The sequence below is a fragment of the Gobius niger genome, assembly GCF_951799975.1.
Source record: "Gobius niger genome assembly, chromosome: 8".
NCBI classification, from domain to species: Eukaryota; Metazoa; Chordata; class Actinopteri; order Gobiiformes; family Gobiidae; genus Gobius; species Gobius niger.
Genome location: NC_136859.1, coordinates 4,584,792 through 4,598,332, shown reverse-complemented (window position 1 = coordinate 4,598,332; position 13,541 = coordinate 4,584,792). Strand labels below are relative to the sequence as shown.

The 13,541-nt window shown below is 43.7% G+C and overlaps 1 protein-coding gene across 1 annotated transcript in view; it reads left to right on the top strand.

The window, feature by feature from the left end:
- Window positions 1–13,541, top strand: part of svilb (supervillin b) — a 63,502-nt gene that overhangs the window by 32,481 nt on the left and 17,480 nt on the right. The window contains exons 18-27 of the mRNA XM_079560992.1: window positions 2,954–3,016; window positions 5,203–5,268; window positions 5,529–5,676; window positions 6,565–6,657; window positions 6,742–6,822; window positions 8,738–8,915; window positions 9,086–9,258; window positions 9,460–9,615; window positions 10,784–10,920; window positions 11,481–11,622. Of these exons, the coding sequence (XP_079417118.1) occupies window positions 2,954–3,016; window positions 5,203–5,268; window positions 5,529–5,676; window positions 6,565–6,657; window positions 6,742–6,822; window positions 8,738–8,915; window positions 9,086–9,258; window positions 9,460–9,615; window positions 10,784–10,920; window positions 11,481–11,622 (1,237 nt within the window). The remainder of the gene's footprint in view (window positions 1–2,953; window positions 3,017–5,202; window positions 5,269–5,528; window positions 5,677–6,564; window positions 6,658–6,741; window positions 6,823–8,737; window positions 8,916–9,085; window positions 9,259–9,459; window positions 9,616–10,783; window positions 10,921–11,480; window positions 11,623–13,541) is intronic.

Genomic DNA, 13,541 nt, shown 5'->3' with positions numbered 1-13,541 from the left:
CTTTAAAGGGGCTAGATGCAAGTTAGCCATTTTATACTCACTACTGCCACCTCAGGTCATACGTGTAACTGCAGCTTCTATATTAAGCTCGTGTATGACGGCACTTCAGACCCTTTCGGAACTTTTTGAGTGACAGTTCATGATTTCACAGGCAGTTGTGGTGAACAGGTCTGAGCTCATTCTACACATTAGGACATGGAGGAACATGTAGGGGGAGGAAAACACTTCATTGTAACATTTTTAAACTCTGTATAGTCCCTTTAAGAGCAGTTAAAGAGAGGTTTGAGGCCAAAGCAACTTTTAGAGCTTTTTATCTTGTCACAATGTTGTTCCCTCATCAAAAACACAATAGATTTTTAGGCTCAATAATTATCGTCAGTACATTTATTTAACTGTTATCCTATTATTATAAGTAAATATGTGTGTGATTGAGTTGTATGTTAATTACAAAAGGAATTTTAGAACAAGGTGTTACTGAGGTTTCCCTGACATGCCCTCTCTTCCTGCTCCTCCGTCTTTGGCCTGGGGGGGGGGGCAGTGTCTCGGCTCGGGGGGGGCAGTGTCTCGGCTCTGGGGGTGCAGACAGAGGAGCATATGGGGCGTCTGTCTGTGGCATTAACAGTCTGGGGGGGTTTCTCTCTTCAGGAGCTCAGATCTGGAACAGCTTTATCCTCATTTTCTGTCAGCTCTTCACAGATTACATAAGACGGTCACACCGCCGCCCACTGCCACCGCCGCAGCCAACGCTTCAGAGCCGTTTATTACAAAACACAGTCCTTCAGAAACGCTCCCGAGCAGAGGAAAGAATCGCTTAGCACATTTGTACGGACTGTGCCATGCAAAACCTTTTAACTATTAAGTTACATCCTGAAAGTCCTCAAACAATCTAAACTGGAGTCATTGAAATAGATACGACTGATGTTATTTACACTGAATTATCAATCTGGCTTTTGCAGATTACACTGGTCACAATCTGAGGAGGAAACTTGTTTGGGAATCACAGTTTTTCACTCTTCTCTGACGGACGATAGACATATTTAACACACACAAATAAATCTTAGTCAGAAGTGAGTATCTTAGTAGAAGTGAGAGATCGGCGCTCGAAGCTAGCCGTTAGCATATAGCATAAAGCTTGTTATGGTTAGCCTTGTCTGTTATTCATGATTCAACACAATAAAAAGGAGAAATGACATTCGATCCTTGCGTATTTTCACAATTAGCAAGAGTCCGTTAGCATTAGCCTGCTCAATGTGTTTTTCCTATAACCGTTAGCATTAGCCTCAAATGTGGCAAATTGTGAAATCCATCGACCACATTTAGGTCAAAGCCTCGTTAGAAATCCTTAATGAATGGACAGACTTTATGAGATTTTATTCTCTGAGCTAAATGCTAACTCCGTTAAAACAACTAAGTAACTTGTTTACCTTAACAAATCTTTCTGTGGGGGTAATACAAGTGTTAATGGGATGATTGGAGGGTCTTTCATCTCCCCCTGGTGTCTCTGGCCAGAAAACCACACTTGCAACTCCCCTACCTACGGGTCGGAGTCACCAATACACATTAATAGAATCACGAAGAAGAAGCTAACAGGCTATCGGGCAAAGCTAACTGTGGGCTAGCGCCGTAAACAGTATTTACAGCCAAGTTTGTGTGGGAAAAAAAATATCTACATTGTGTAATTGGCTGAACAATATCCCTCTGTCCCTTTGTCTTTTCTGTCAACGTAGTATTTACTCTCACGGACAACATGTTATGACACCTGCAGTGGCGCTTATGACCTCTAGGGGCAGGAGTTACTTAGGTTAAGTTTCTGCTTTTTGTGGGGTCAGATACACATCCAGTTTACCCCAGGGGCGAACAGGCCATATGTTCATTCTGGAAGAGCACAGAAGGGCCACCGGTCCCGCCTTAACCGAGCTTTACCCAAATCTAAAAGCTAAAAAGAAAAGCATCAAATTAGCGACAAAAATGTGATGAAAAGTCAACAAAAACACAACAAGAAAGCAATGAAAAAAGCAACAAAAAGCATGACAAAAACACAACAAAAAATTATGGAAAAAATGTGACAAAAACACAACAAAAAGCCACAAAAAAGTAATGAAAAAACAACAAAAATATGACAATAAGCTACAATCACTTTTGTAGGTCTCAGCTTTCAAATCAGGTGTTACACTCCGGTCGAGAAGCTTTTAGATTTGGGTAAAGCCAAACATGCGCTCCGTTAAGGCGGGTGATAAGTGCACATTTACGCTAATTTGGGCCAGGCTTGTCAGAGTCCAGGGCTGTTTTTCAGTCCCAGTCCGCCCCTGGTTTACCCAAAACTTCATCTTGTTTCATGTTAATGATAAAGAAACCACAGAAACTAAGACTCTAAATGCCATGAAACAGACAAAACTTCCCGTACATTAGCATTGGCCTTGGCTTCCCCATTTATTTGTATGGGGATATCAATGGCTCATATAGGTAAAGGCATTTCTATCATGTCTATGGTTCTCTGGGCTGTTGAACCACTTTGCTCCTCTCCGTGTCTCTGTAACTTTAAGTCAGCATTCGTTAAAGCAGAGGTGGAGTAATAGGTGAAAGGGCAGTTCTTTTCCTCCTTTGTTTTCCCACAGAGGACGCCTTTATCTACCGAAACTATAACAAGTGCTCATCATGTCCCGTTTGCTTTTGAATATTCCCCACACTGCCCCGATCATTTGCATTCGTGCCGTTCAAAAGTATCATTTCTGTGGCTGTGCGAGCGCCGTGACCCTGTTCCGTGTCCCACTTTCCCCTCCTCAGTATTCTGTGCCGGACCTGCTCCTTTTAGTCGCTCCACAAAGGCCTCCTCTCTCCTCGCGCCCCCTTTAGACGAGCTTCGGAGTTTTAACCCTTCAGTGGGACGCTCCCCCCCCCTTCCCTCCCCTCCCTCCCCTTTTTAAATGACCGCTCCTTGTGTTAACCCCTTCAGGAGGACGTCCCGCTCGTGCTGGACCGCTCGGCCCTCTCTCTCCCCCTGTCGGAGCAGCTCTGGGTAAGCCCCCTCCCCACCCCGCTGGAGCATGGGGCGCAGTCTGGGGTCCTCTCTCGCTGCTGATGATGCTTCTCACTGGCTGCTTTTGGCTCTAACGCTCAGAAACTAAAATGTCACCCCGCTTTGCTCATCAACCTCTTGAGTTAATCATGGAAATGCTGCGGTGCTTTGAACAGACGTGTGAAATCAGGAGGTGGAGTCGGCTCAGAAACGGCCCTGGTTGAGCTCTTGTTGTCTTTGCTTGATTTTTGATTTTGTCCTCTGCATCTGAGACATTTTTCAACCAGTCTCAGTGACAAACATCTGGCTGAACTGTTAGTGCTGGGCCAATATCAGAAATATCAATGGTGCACATTTTACAGGAGCATAAACATTTAAGAGAAAACTGGAATATGATTTGTAGCCCTTTAAACTACAGTATTTTAAACATCATAGTAAATCCCAAAGGAGACGGACTATTTCATTGTTTTTAGAGAAAAATATATTAATTTATGACCTACTTGTGATTTCGATTCAAGTCTGATTAATGAATTAAATAATGTATCACAGTGTTTAATGGCATTCGTATTTATTCATATTAGAGCCTGTGATGTTGCAGCTTTTACTTTTTATTAATAAATAATAGACAAAAATAACTATGACACAATTAACACCTTTTTTTTTTTTACTTTTGGAAACTCATTCAAGATAAAACATTGCAATAATTGGTCATTTTAAACTGCATTGTATCACCAAATATTTGGTTTCCGCATCCACTAAACACATGCACAGCCTCATGGGTCTCTCTTTACATGCGAGCGCAGGTCAGTGCCAGCCGTCCACTCCTGCTTTTTGTTTCTGTTCAAAAGCAGAACCGTCTGGAACTTTGTGAACGTCCTCAAATCTGGAAACCTTTTCTATCGAAAAGACTCTTAAATGTCCTTAACTTATTGACTGCCAATGGCGTCTATAGACGTCAATTAGGTTTTTCAATGGGAACAGCTGCAGCAAAGCCTTGAGCATGTCTGGTGTTAAAATCTTAGTTGTGCTGCCTAATGCTGCCACCTAGTGAATCAATCAAAAAGTGCAATATTGAGTCACTAGGTGGCAGCATTGCTCTTTCGTTTTCTCAGCTTTTTGGTCAGAAAACAGCATTTTGGGTGATTCCACCTATTTTCTACGGACGATTACTAAAGAATGGAAAGAGGTACAAACAAACTTTTTTTTCCGATGAAAGAAGAGAGTCTAATCTTTCTTTTGGTGGGTTTCATGTTGACGTAGACCTAGACCTAAATTTTCTGTGGGTCTTGAAAAAACAGTCAAAATCCAGAAAAACCTCTGGCAGTGGGGAGCTCTCTGATTTGAAAATGGCTGGCAGTCAATGAGTTAAAAAGAATGTTCCAGAGTAGATGTTAAAGCTTCTCCAAAGGGATTTTCTTCTTCTATTGAAAGTATTAATGTCTCGTTACAAACGTACATTGATTGAAAAAGCCGTTACACACTTGATTTCTCCTAATGTTACGTTTTAAAATGAATCCTCGTCTCCTTAAGTTTTTGTCTTTGGCCGATGCTTCGTAAAACCACTAACTTCCTTGTTTACAAAATACCCCACCTGCTGTTTGCATCATATCCAGCTCTGATTGGTTAGTACTTGTGTCAGTCACAGCCATCAATGATTGGATGAAATCCCCCCTGATCCCAGATACACGTCTTTGTAAAGAAAAGGAAAAGTGTGTCAGGTTAACATAAGATAGGACTCTCACAATGGATAGATTCCCTTGTTACATCAGGTCTCATGAACACTCAGGGGGGGCAGTCAGGAAAAATCATAGAGATGGGCCTCCTGTTGTCCCAGGGCATGGGTCAACTGCAGAGGATGAGTTTCCTTAAGGGCACAATAAACAAGTATAACTTATTTGTATCGTGTATCGTCCCCTAACCCTTTTCTACTTCCACCCTTCACTTGATCGCTTCGTAACAGGCTAAAAACTGCTCACTTATTTTCAATCAGTTGTTTTCACTGAAGAAATGGTTTTAGCTGAAGCCCGTCAGCGTCTTCATCCCTGCTGCTTTTCCCTCTTCCTCACCTCCTCTGTACGGCTCTGCACTGCCTCCTGCTCCTCATCACCTCCCCTTCATCTTCTCTCTCTTCTGTGTTTGTCCATTCACTCTTGTCTCTCTCTCTGCCTCTATCTGTCCATCGTCAGGAGCCTGTCTTCTCCTCCACATTCTCCCCCACTGCCCCGCTCGCCCCCAAGAGCATCTCTGACCAGGTAAGGGCCTGCGCTGAGCTGCAGAGGAAACTTTAACACCTGTCCCTGGCCAGTAGTTTATACGCTTTTACAACTAACAGTGCACAGGTTTAGTCCTGGCTTTTGTAGATGGATATTCTTTTTGAGTAAACAGGGCTGGGCAATTAATATTAGTCTGCCATTTTATTATTCCTGCTGCTGCCGTCACTGGTGGAGGTGGGAAAAGATCACACTCCTTTCCTTTACTTGTGTTGAATTCACGCCTTTATGTTTCTGTGCAGAAAGTGGACGAGGAGATCGATTCGCAGATGACGATCGAGGAGCGGAAGCAGATGATTTCGACCCGGGAGGACGCCTGGAAAAGCCGAGGCAGAGGCGCGGCCAACGACTCCACTCAGTACACCGTGGCCGCGCGCATGGTCAAGAAAGGTCAGGCCCTCATCACACATACCGTAAATTCTCTAATACTGGCTTGTAATTCCATTAGCGGCCGGGTCTCTAACAGTGGCCGGGTTCGCGGCTGGCGGAGGCAAATTAAATCCGGTCTCTAAAACAGGCCGGGGCTTTTATTAGAAACTATAGCGGTAGAAATATTCCCCATGTTAGGAATTTGTCTCATACTCGTGTAAATGATAACTCACGTGCAGGAAGTAAACAAACGGGAACCCGGGCCGAGGGGAACACTGCGGAGGAGCTGATCCGAGCGTAACTTTGACACAGATTTAGCCACTTTTCAAACCTACTGTGACTATATTTGGAAACAGGGCAAACAAATGTTGTGTGACCCTCCAGGGTTTTAATAAAGTCACCATCGCGTCTTCAAAGCACGTCCAGCTGCTCCGTGTGCAGGTCAGTCCCACGCCTCAAAATAACTCCTCCGATCAGCGCGAGCGTCTCGTCTTCTCTCGGGTCAGTCTCATGATCGATCACAAACACAAACGCTCCGTCTAAACTCGCCTTTACACTAGATAAGTACAAATAATCCAAGTCCGCGGTAAAAACGAAACAGAAACCTGCAGTGACATTTATGTCAGTGTTCCGCTAACAGCAACGAAATACTTCCTGTTGTCCCGACAAAATAAAAGGCATCAATGTTCCAATCAATGGACACAAATCTCGTTTTTCTTTGTTTTCCTGGTCGTCCGTTTTGATCAAAGAGAATTAAAGGCCTGTCCCTAATTGTGGCCTGGTTCCAATAAAGGCCTGGTCCCAGATACCCTTGAGTAAATAAAGGCCCCGGCCTATATTAGAGCATTTACGGTACACACTGTTTATTCCTATTTTGTCATTTTTATTATTTACTTTGTGCATCCTCAGGTCTGGCCGCCTCCTCTTCCGTGATCAGCCCCATCCTGTCGCCCGTCAGCACCAAACTGAAGAGCAGCACCAGCGTCACCAAGCCGCAGGAAGGTACGGATCAACGCTTAACTTCCTCCTTTTACTTATTGACCCTTCAGGTAATATTTAACTCTGATTTGTGTGTTTCCGCTGCAGAGATCGAGGCCAGACCCGACATGGAGTCCGACAAGAAGCTGGACAAGCTGGAGAGTTTCCTGGGAAGGATTAACAACAAAGGTGAAGGGTGAACACCTTGGTCACATGTTCAGAAGTGATGTCTGAGGATGATTTAGAGTAGTGTGAGACATGTTGTTGTCAGACCTGTCACGTTTTGGATTTTAAAATAAGGGACGTTTCTCGGCACCCGCTGTGAGCCGTCCCATCACAACAACCGGGCTCCAAGTTTCCCGGCCACAACAGGACACTTGACAGCTATGCAACCTCGCGACAACTGCCACACCGGCCACTGCAGAGAGAGTATCCCATAAAAGACTCTAGTGGGAGTCTTTTATGGGATAATATTAATATGGGAGGGAGGGTTAAAACATGGTAGATTCCCTAACCCAAAACAGGACACTGATTTGGACAGAAAATGTTAAAGGGACTATACGGGGTTTAAAAATGTTAAAATTATGTATTTTCATCCCCCCACATGTTCCTCCATGTCCTAATGTGTAGAATGAGCTCAGACCTGTTCACCACAACTGCCTCTAAAATCCTGCACTGTCACTCAAAAAGGTGTTAATTCGGATCTGAAGTGCCGTCATGCACAAGTTTAAAATAGAAGCTGCAGTTACACGTATGACCTGACATGGCAGTAGTGAGTATGAAATGGCTAACTTGCATCTAGCCCCTTTAAACAGTCATACAATGTCAGGCTAGTTTACAGTGAAGTGACAGTTTTCCTCCCTGAACGTTGTGAAACCTGGTTTAAACTCAGTCCCTGTGATGAATTTTAATGTTGTAAATGCAGTAGGAAAGTTTGAGATGAGTTTGGACCAGAAAATAGCAATCTGAAATATGAGTGACCCTGTTTCTTTGTACAATCAGGTCCTAGCTCCTTTAAGATAGCTTTGTGTAAAGCTTCACATCGCTCTATACTGCCCTCTTGTGGAGGTACTATAAAAAGCTGCATTCAACAAGCCGCAGGAAATATTGAGCAAGGCTTTCAAGATTCTATTTAAAATCCCTCACAAACTTGTCACAAATGTTGTGTATAAATTTATGATGAAAAGGTTTTAGCTGCAGGTCAACAACCAGCCTACCCACCTCCTCAACTAGAAGACCAAACACACACACACAAAACAGGGATCCCATGTAACGACTTTATTGAGACATGAAATGGAAACCTCCCGACCATGCAGTATCTCCAGAACAGATACAGTACGTGAAGGGGAAGATGAAGCAGAATCAACTTTCAGGCCATCAGGGGAGTCAAGCCCAACTGGCCAAGACCCTTTGAAAACCAGCAATTGGGAAAGTACCAACAAAAGCACAGCTATAACCTCTGCTCAATATATGGTTTCAAGAACCTTGCATTGAATCAGTGACAGACACAAATGGATGAAGCACAAACTGGACTTTCAGATAGTCTGATGCTAGTGGAGGACAAGAAGAGATTAAAATGTTTACTGAAAAAACTCTTAGAAACAAATATGTAATGAATTTAGCTAATGAACGTGTTATGTGATATTCCTTTTAAATGCAAATATGTACTGTCCTTATATACAGGTTTTATAGGACTTTTATTGGATATACAAATGTATTGATACACATTTTGTATGAATTTAAATTCTGTTTATGTCATTTGTGAATGGATTTAGTGGGACCCCAGGAAGAATAGAAAGAAGCCAGCATGACTGCGCTAATGGGGATCCTTTCAATAAACAATAAATAAACAATAAACAGGCTAGAGACAGAGCAGACTTCCATTGTGGATCAGTGAATTAAATATTAAGGCTTTCCTCTTGTACATTTTGGATGGCAGCGAATGACGTTAAGGATTCTTCTGGAGAAAGAAGAGTGTCCATCAAAGTTATTGGGGGATGACTCAGAAAAGGAGGAAACAGTCCCTTATTCCCTCTCATTTCTCAGTAGTTCTCCTGCCACAAAGAACGTATAAAAGGCTGACCGCGCGTTGTTTTCGTTGCAGTGGCCGGGCTGCAGGAGACCACCCTCACGGTGACGGAGAAGGCGGTGAAGGAGGTGATGAGGCTCGACGACGAGATCTTCTCCAAGTTCTACAAACATGTGGCGGAGTTCCCCCGGATCCCGTCCAGAATCGAGATCAGCGAAGACTTCGACTCCATCTTCGGTTCCCAGGGGCCAAAGTGAGACTTCAGACTTTAACTCGCGGGGATTTACTCATTACATCACATAGTTTTGAGTATTCCTTGAACAAACGGTTGCCATTTTACCTCCATCTTCGAGTCAATGAGACAGCAATGTATGAAAAAGGGTCTGAAAACCGCCTGTGAGTAAATGTGGCGTGTGTTTTCAGACTGACCTCGTCCATGGTGCAGCACAAACGCGCCGTGCGTCCGTCGAGGAACGTCCCGGCCTCGAAGAACCCGCTGAAGAAGCTGGCGTCGCGCGAGGACATCCGGCAGGAGTACACGGAGCAGAGGCTCAACGTGGGGCAGATCGAGACCAAGAGGATCAAGGCTGAGAAGAGTGAGGCTCCATTTAATCACGTTCATTGCTAGAGTAAAAGAACAGATGCTACTTGTCACGTATTACTCCAATAAAAGTAGTAACGTTTAAGTATAGAGGGGTCAGGGATGGTCAGGAAATCAATCAGCATCTCGGTCTGTCTTAAGGCTCTGTGTAACTTTTGGTTCTGGCTGAAACTCCGTCCTGTTGTTGTGTCTTCAGCCACTAAGAGCTCTGAGTACTCGGAGGCGGCTCTGGCAGGTCTGGCCTCAAAGGAGAACTTCAGCAGCGTGAGTCTGCGCAGCGTCAACACGTCGGAGCAACTGTCCAACAACAGCGCCCTGCCGTACAAGAACACCATGCTCATGCTTGTCAAAGGTATCTATCTATCTATCTATCTATCTATCTATCTATCTATCTATCTATCTATCTATCTATCTATCTATCTATCTATCTATCTATCTATCTATCTATCTATCTATCTATCCATCCATCCATGTATCCATCCATCCATCCATCCATCCATCCATGTTCCATCCATCCATCCATGTTCCATCCATCCATCCATCCATCCATGTTCCATCCATCATCCATCCATGTTCCATCCATCCATCCATCCATGTTCCATCCATCCATCCATCCATCCATCCATGTTCCATCCATCCATATATCCATCCATCCATGTTCCATCCATCCATGTTCCATCCATCCATCCATCCATCCATCCATGTTCCATCCATCCATCCATGTTCCATCCATCCATCCATCCATCCATGTTCCATCCATCCATCCATGTTCCATCCATCCATCCATCCATCCATGTTCCATCCATCCATCCATCCATGTTCCATCCATCCATCCATGTTCCATCCATCCATCCATGTTCCATCCATCCATCCATGTTCCATCCATCCATGTTCCATCCATCCATGTTCCATCCATCCATGTTCCATCCATCCATCCATCCATCCATCCATCCATCCATCCTTCCATCCATGTTCCATCCATCCATGTTCCATCCATCCATCCATCCATCCATCCATCCATCCATGTTCCATCCATCCATCTATCCATCCATCCATGTTCCATCCATCCATCCATCCATGTTCCATCCATCCATCCATCCATGTTCCATCCATCCATCCATCCATATATCCATCCATCCATCCATCCATCCATGTTCCATCCATCCATCCATATATCCATCCATCCATCCATCCATGTTCCATCCATCCATCCATCCATGTTCCATCCATCCATCTATCTATCCATCCATCCATCCATCCATCCATCCATCCATCCATCCATCCATATATCCATCCATCCATCCATCCATCCATCCATCCATCCATTTATCCATGTTCCATCCATCCATCCATCCATCCATCCATCCATCCATCCATCCATCCATCCATTTATCCTTCCACCCATCCATTTATCCATGTTCCATCCATCCATCCATCCATCCATCCATCCATCCATCCGTCTGAGCACCACCACTTAAGCCCAGTGAGTGTTCAGTCATTGAGTTTGTGTTTTGGTCCAGGCCGGCGTCACGTTCAGACTCGGCTGGTGGAGCCCAGAGCCTCGTCTCTGAACAGCGGGGACTGTTTCCTGCTGGTGACGCCTGAGCACTGCTTCGTCTGGACCGGAGAGTTCTCCAACGTCATCGAGAGAGCGAAGGTCAGAGCTGCACCCTCATGGGCTTTTACTGGTTTCATTTACTTACAGCGAAGTGCGGCGGCTGATGACACAAACTTTATATTCACTGGGTCATCGGGAGATTTTTGGCTAGTTTTCTCCCCAGATTTGAATAAACCAAACTTTCCCTTCACAATATTTAATTATGACATTTTATTTAGTCTGAAATCATTCCAACATGTCGTCTCGCTTTACTGTGACTAAATAATCCCCCATTCTTCTTCTTCCTCTGACTCTATTACTAATATGAAACTGTTAATAAAACATGGATGTGTTTCTCCTCCTCCTCCGCTCACTCCTCCACAGCGACACAAACCCATCTGCTCTGAACCTTCACAATTAAGATCTCACTCTAATCCTCCTCATGAAGAGCTGTTTGTTCATTTATAAGACAAACAGCGTCCTTTAATTATGCAAGACACGACTAAACTCCAATGAAAAGTTAATTTGACAGAGAAATGAAACGATAAAAAAGAGAAGTTTAAATATTAGAGAGACATTGTCACGTGGTTCTGAAATGTCCTCGTCTCTCTCTGACAAAGGCGATGGACCTGGCCTCGTTCATCCAGTCGAACAGGGACCTGGGCTGCAGAGCGACCCAGGTGCAGAGCCTGGAGGAGGGGGTGAACTCCGCCGAGGCCCAGCTCTTCTGGAGCCTGCTGGGAGGACAGGCCAAGTACCAGGGTGAGAACCAGCCAGCACCTTCTGTCTTTGTTTTATGGTTGCACTTAAGGGATATTTGGGACACACTGGACATAAAAAATCCTGTGTGACGAACAATTGGTTTTCTTTATGTGGTGATGAAAAGAAAATACATTTTTCCAGTTTTTCCCATTTATCTTGAGTCCTCTGTCTGTGAGTCAGAATCTGCATCTGAAATATTAAACATTTGTAGCCAATGGTTTATACGTATAGACTGTCATTGCTCCTCCCCATTCACATTAACCACTTAATTCCCGCCTTATAACCGAGGGGATTTTCTCTAGTTGGGCTTTCTGGATCTTTTTCATTGCGGTCGGTTCAGGTTGGGGTCAAGAGGTTCATTACTCTAGTGGAGATAGAATCCATGATGGCTGCTCAGTCTCAGTCACAGAGCGTGTTCCAAAAGGCGGGAAACTCCAGCCCCCGTGATGCGAGCTGAGCGGCAACATGATTATAAAGATGTACATAACATAAAAGCAGTGTGGCTAAAAATATTTCAGTCTTTTTAGTGGTGTCACAGGAGGAAACTGTGTTGTTAGAAACAATAAAAGTCTTCAGAGCCAGGCGTTTAGGTTGTTTTTGACACGTGTAAAGTTCCCATTGGTTTTAATGTAATAGTAAACCTTTTGGAGTTGCCCCTCGCCACTAGGGGGTGGTATCGTAGCAATAACAGCCCTCCGCCATGATGCCCTTTCCTCTTTTGAGACTTGTTCGTTTTCCTTTTTCTGTTGCACATCCAAAGCGTTACAACCACTCATTATTGAATACGTATTTGACCTTTTAGTGACCCTGCGGCTACTTACTTACCCTCCCGGTGGCCTGTAGGACACTCCAGGATCAGTTGTTTTTTAGGCTTCCACGGCTGATTGAACCGTATCCATGGTTACGTATACACTCCATTCTGAAAACCTACCAGAAACCCTAAGAAAACTGAAATAAAATTGATCCTGAAGCATCACAGGAGTCATCGGGATGAAAAGTAAAGGCACTGAGCTAAGCATCACTCGTCTGAAAGGTCAAACATGCACTAATATGGACTTTCTTTTTTACATCAAAAGTTGCACAGTGCACAACCCTGGAACACTATTGCCGTGTAGTTTTCACCCGAGCAAATACATTTATGTGATTTTCATGATGCTGTGTTTATCTGAGTGTCCTGGGTCTGTAGCTTCAGCTTTGTCTATGACATCTTTGATGCCCTGGATGTTTTCTTAGTCAAAAACACACTTTTTCCTACAGGTAATAGTGATAGAAGGTAGGTGAGGGTTCATGTATTTAATCAGGCTCTTGCCCCCTTTTCAAGGTTGACATTCAGCACTGCCACATTTATTTTATGACTTCAACTCCAGCTTTGCTCCTGTCTCAGAGTTCGTGTCTCTGGCCTCACAGTAAGTGAGTAACACACAGTTATTTTAGTCAGCTGCTCATTTATACCCATTCTAAATCTGACATATTTAGTTCCTCTCTCCTGTGGCTGTTTGTGCCGAGGACACTGAGCTTCACCAGAGAAGTCTCACATATCCAGGAATGGGTCGACCAAAAAACAACTTTACATCTTCATTATTTTATTTTTTAGGATTTTTTTGTTCCCACATTCCTAATTTTCCAGTAATTTTGGAGCATTTGTATCTGGTCCTCTCATGATGCTTTTCTTTCATTTTATTAGACATGACACAGTTTAATGTAAAAGAACACGACTCAAATGTGTCAGGTATTGTGTGTCATGTTTTGATATATTTTGATAATAATAATAATACATTTTATTTGTATTGCACTTTACATATGAAAACACATCTCAAAGTGCTACAATTGACACACACACAAAAAAAACAGACAACAAAGACAACATAACATTTCAATAGTAAAAACCCGAAGAATAATAGCAGTAAAAACACAAAATA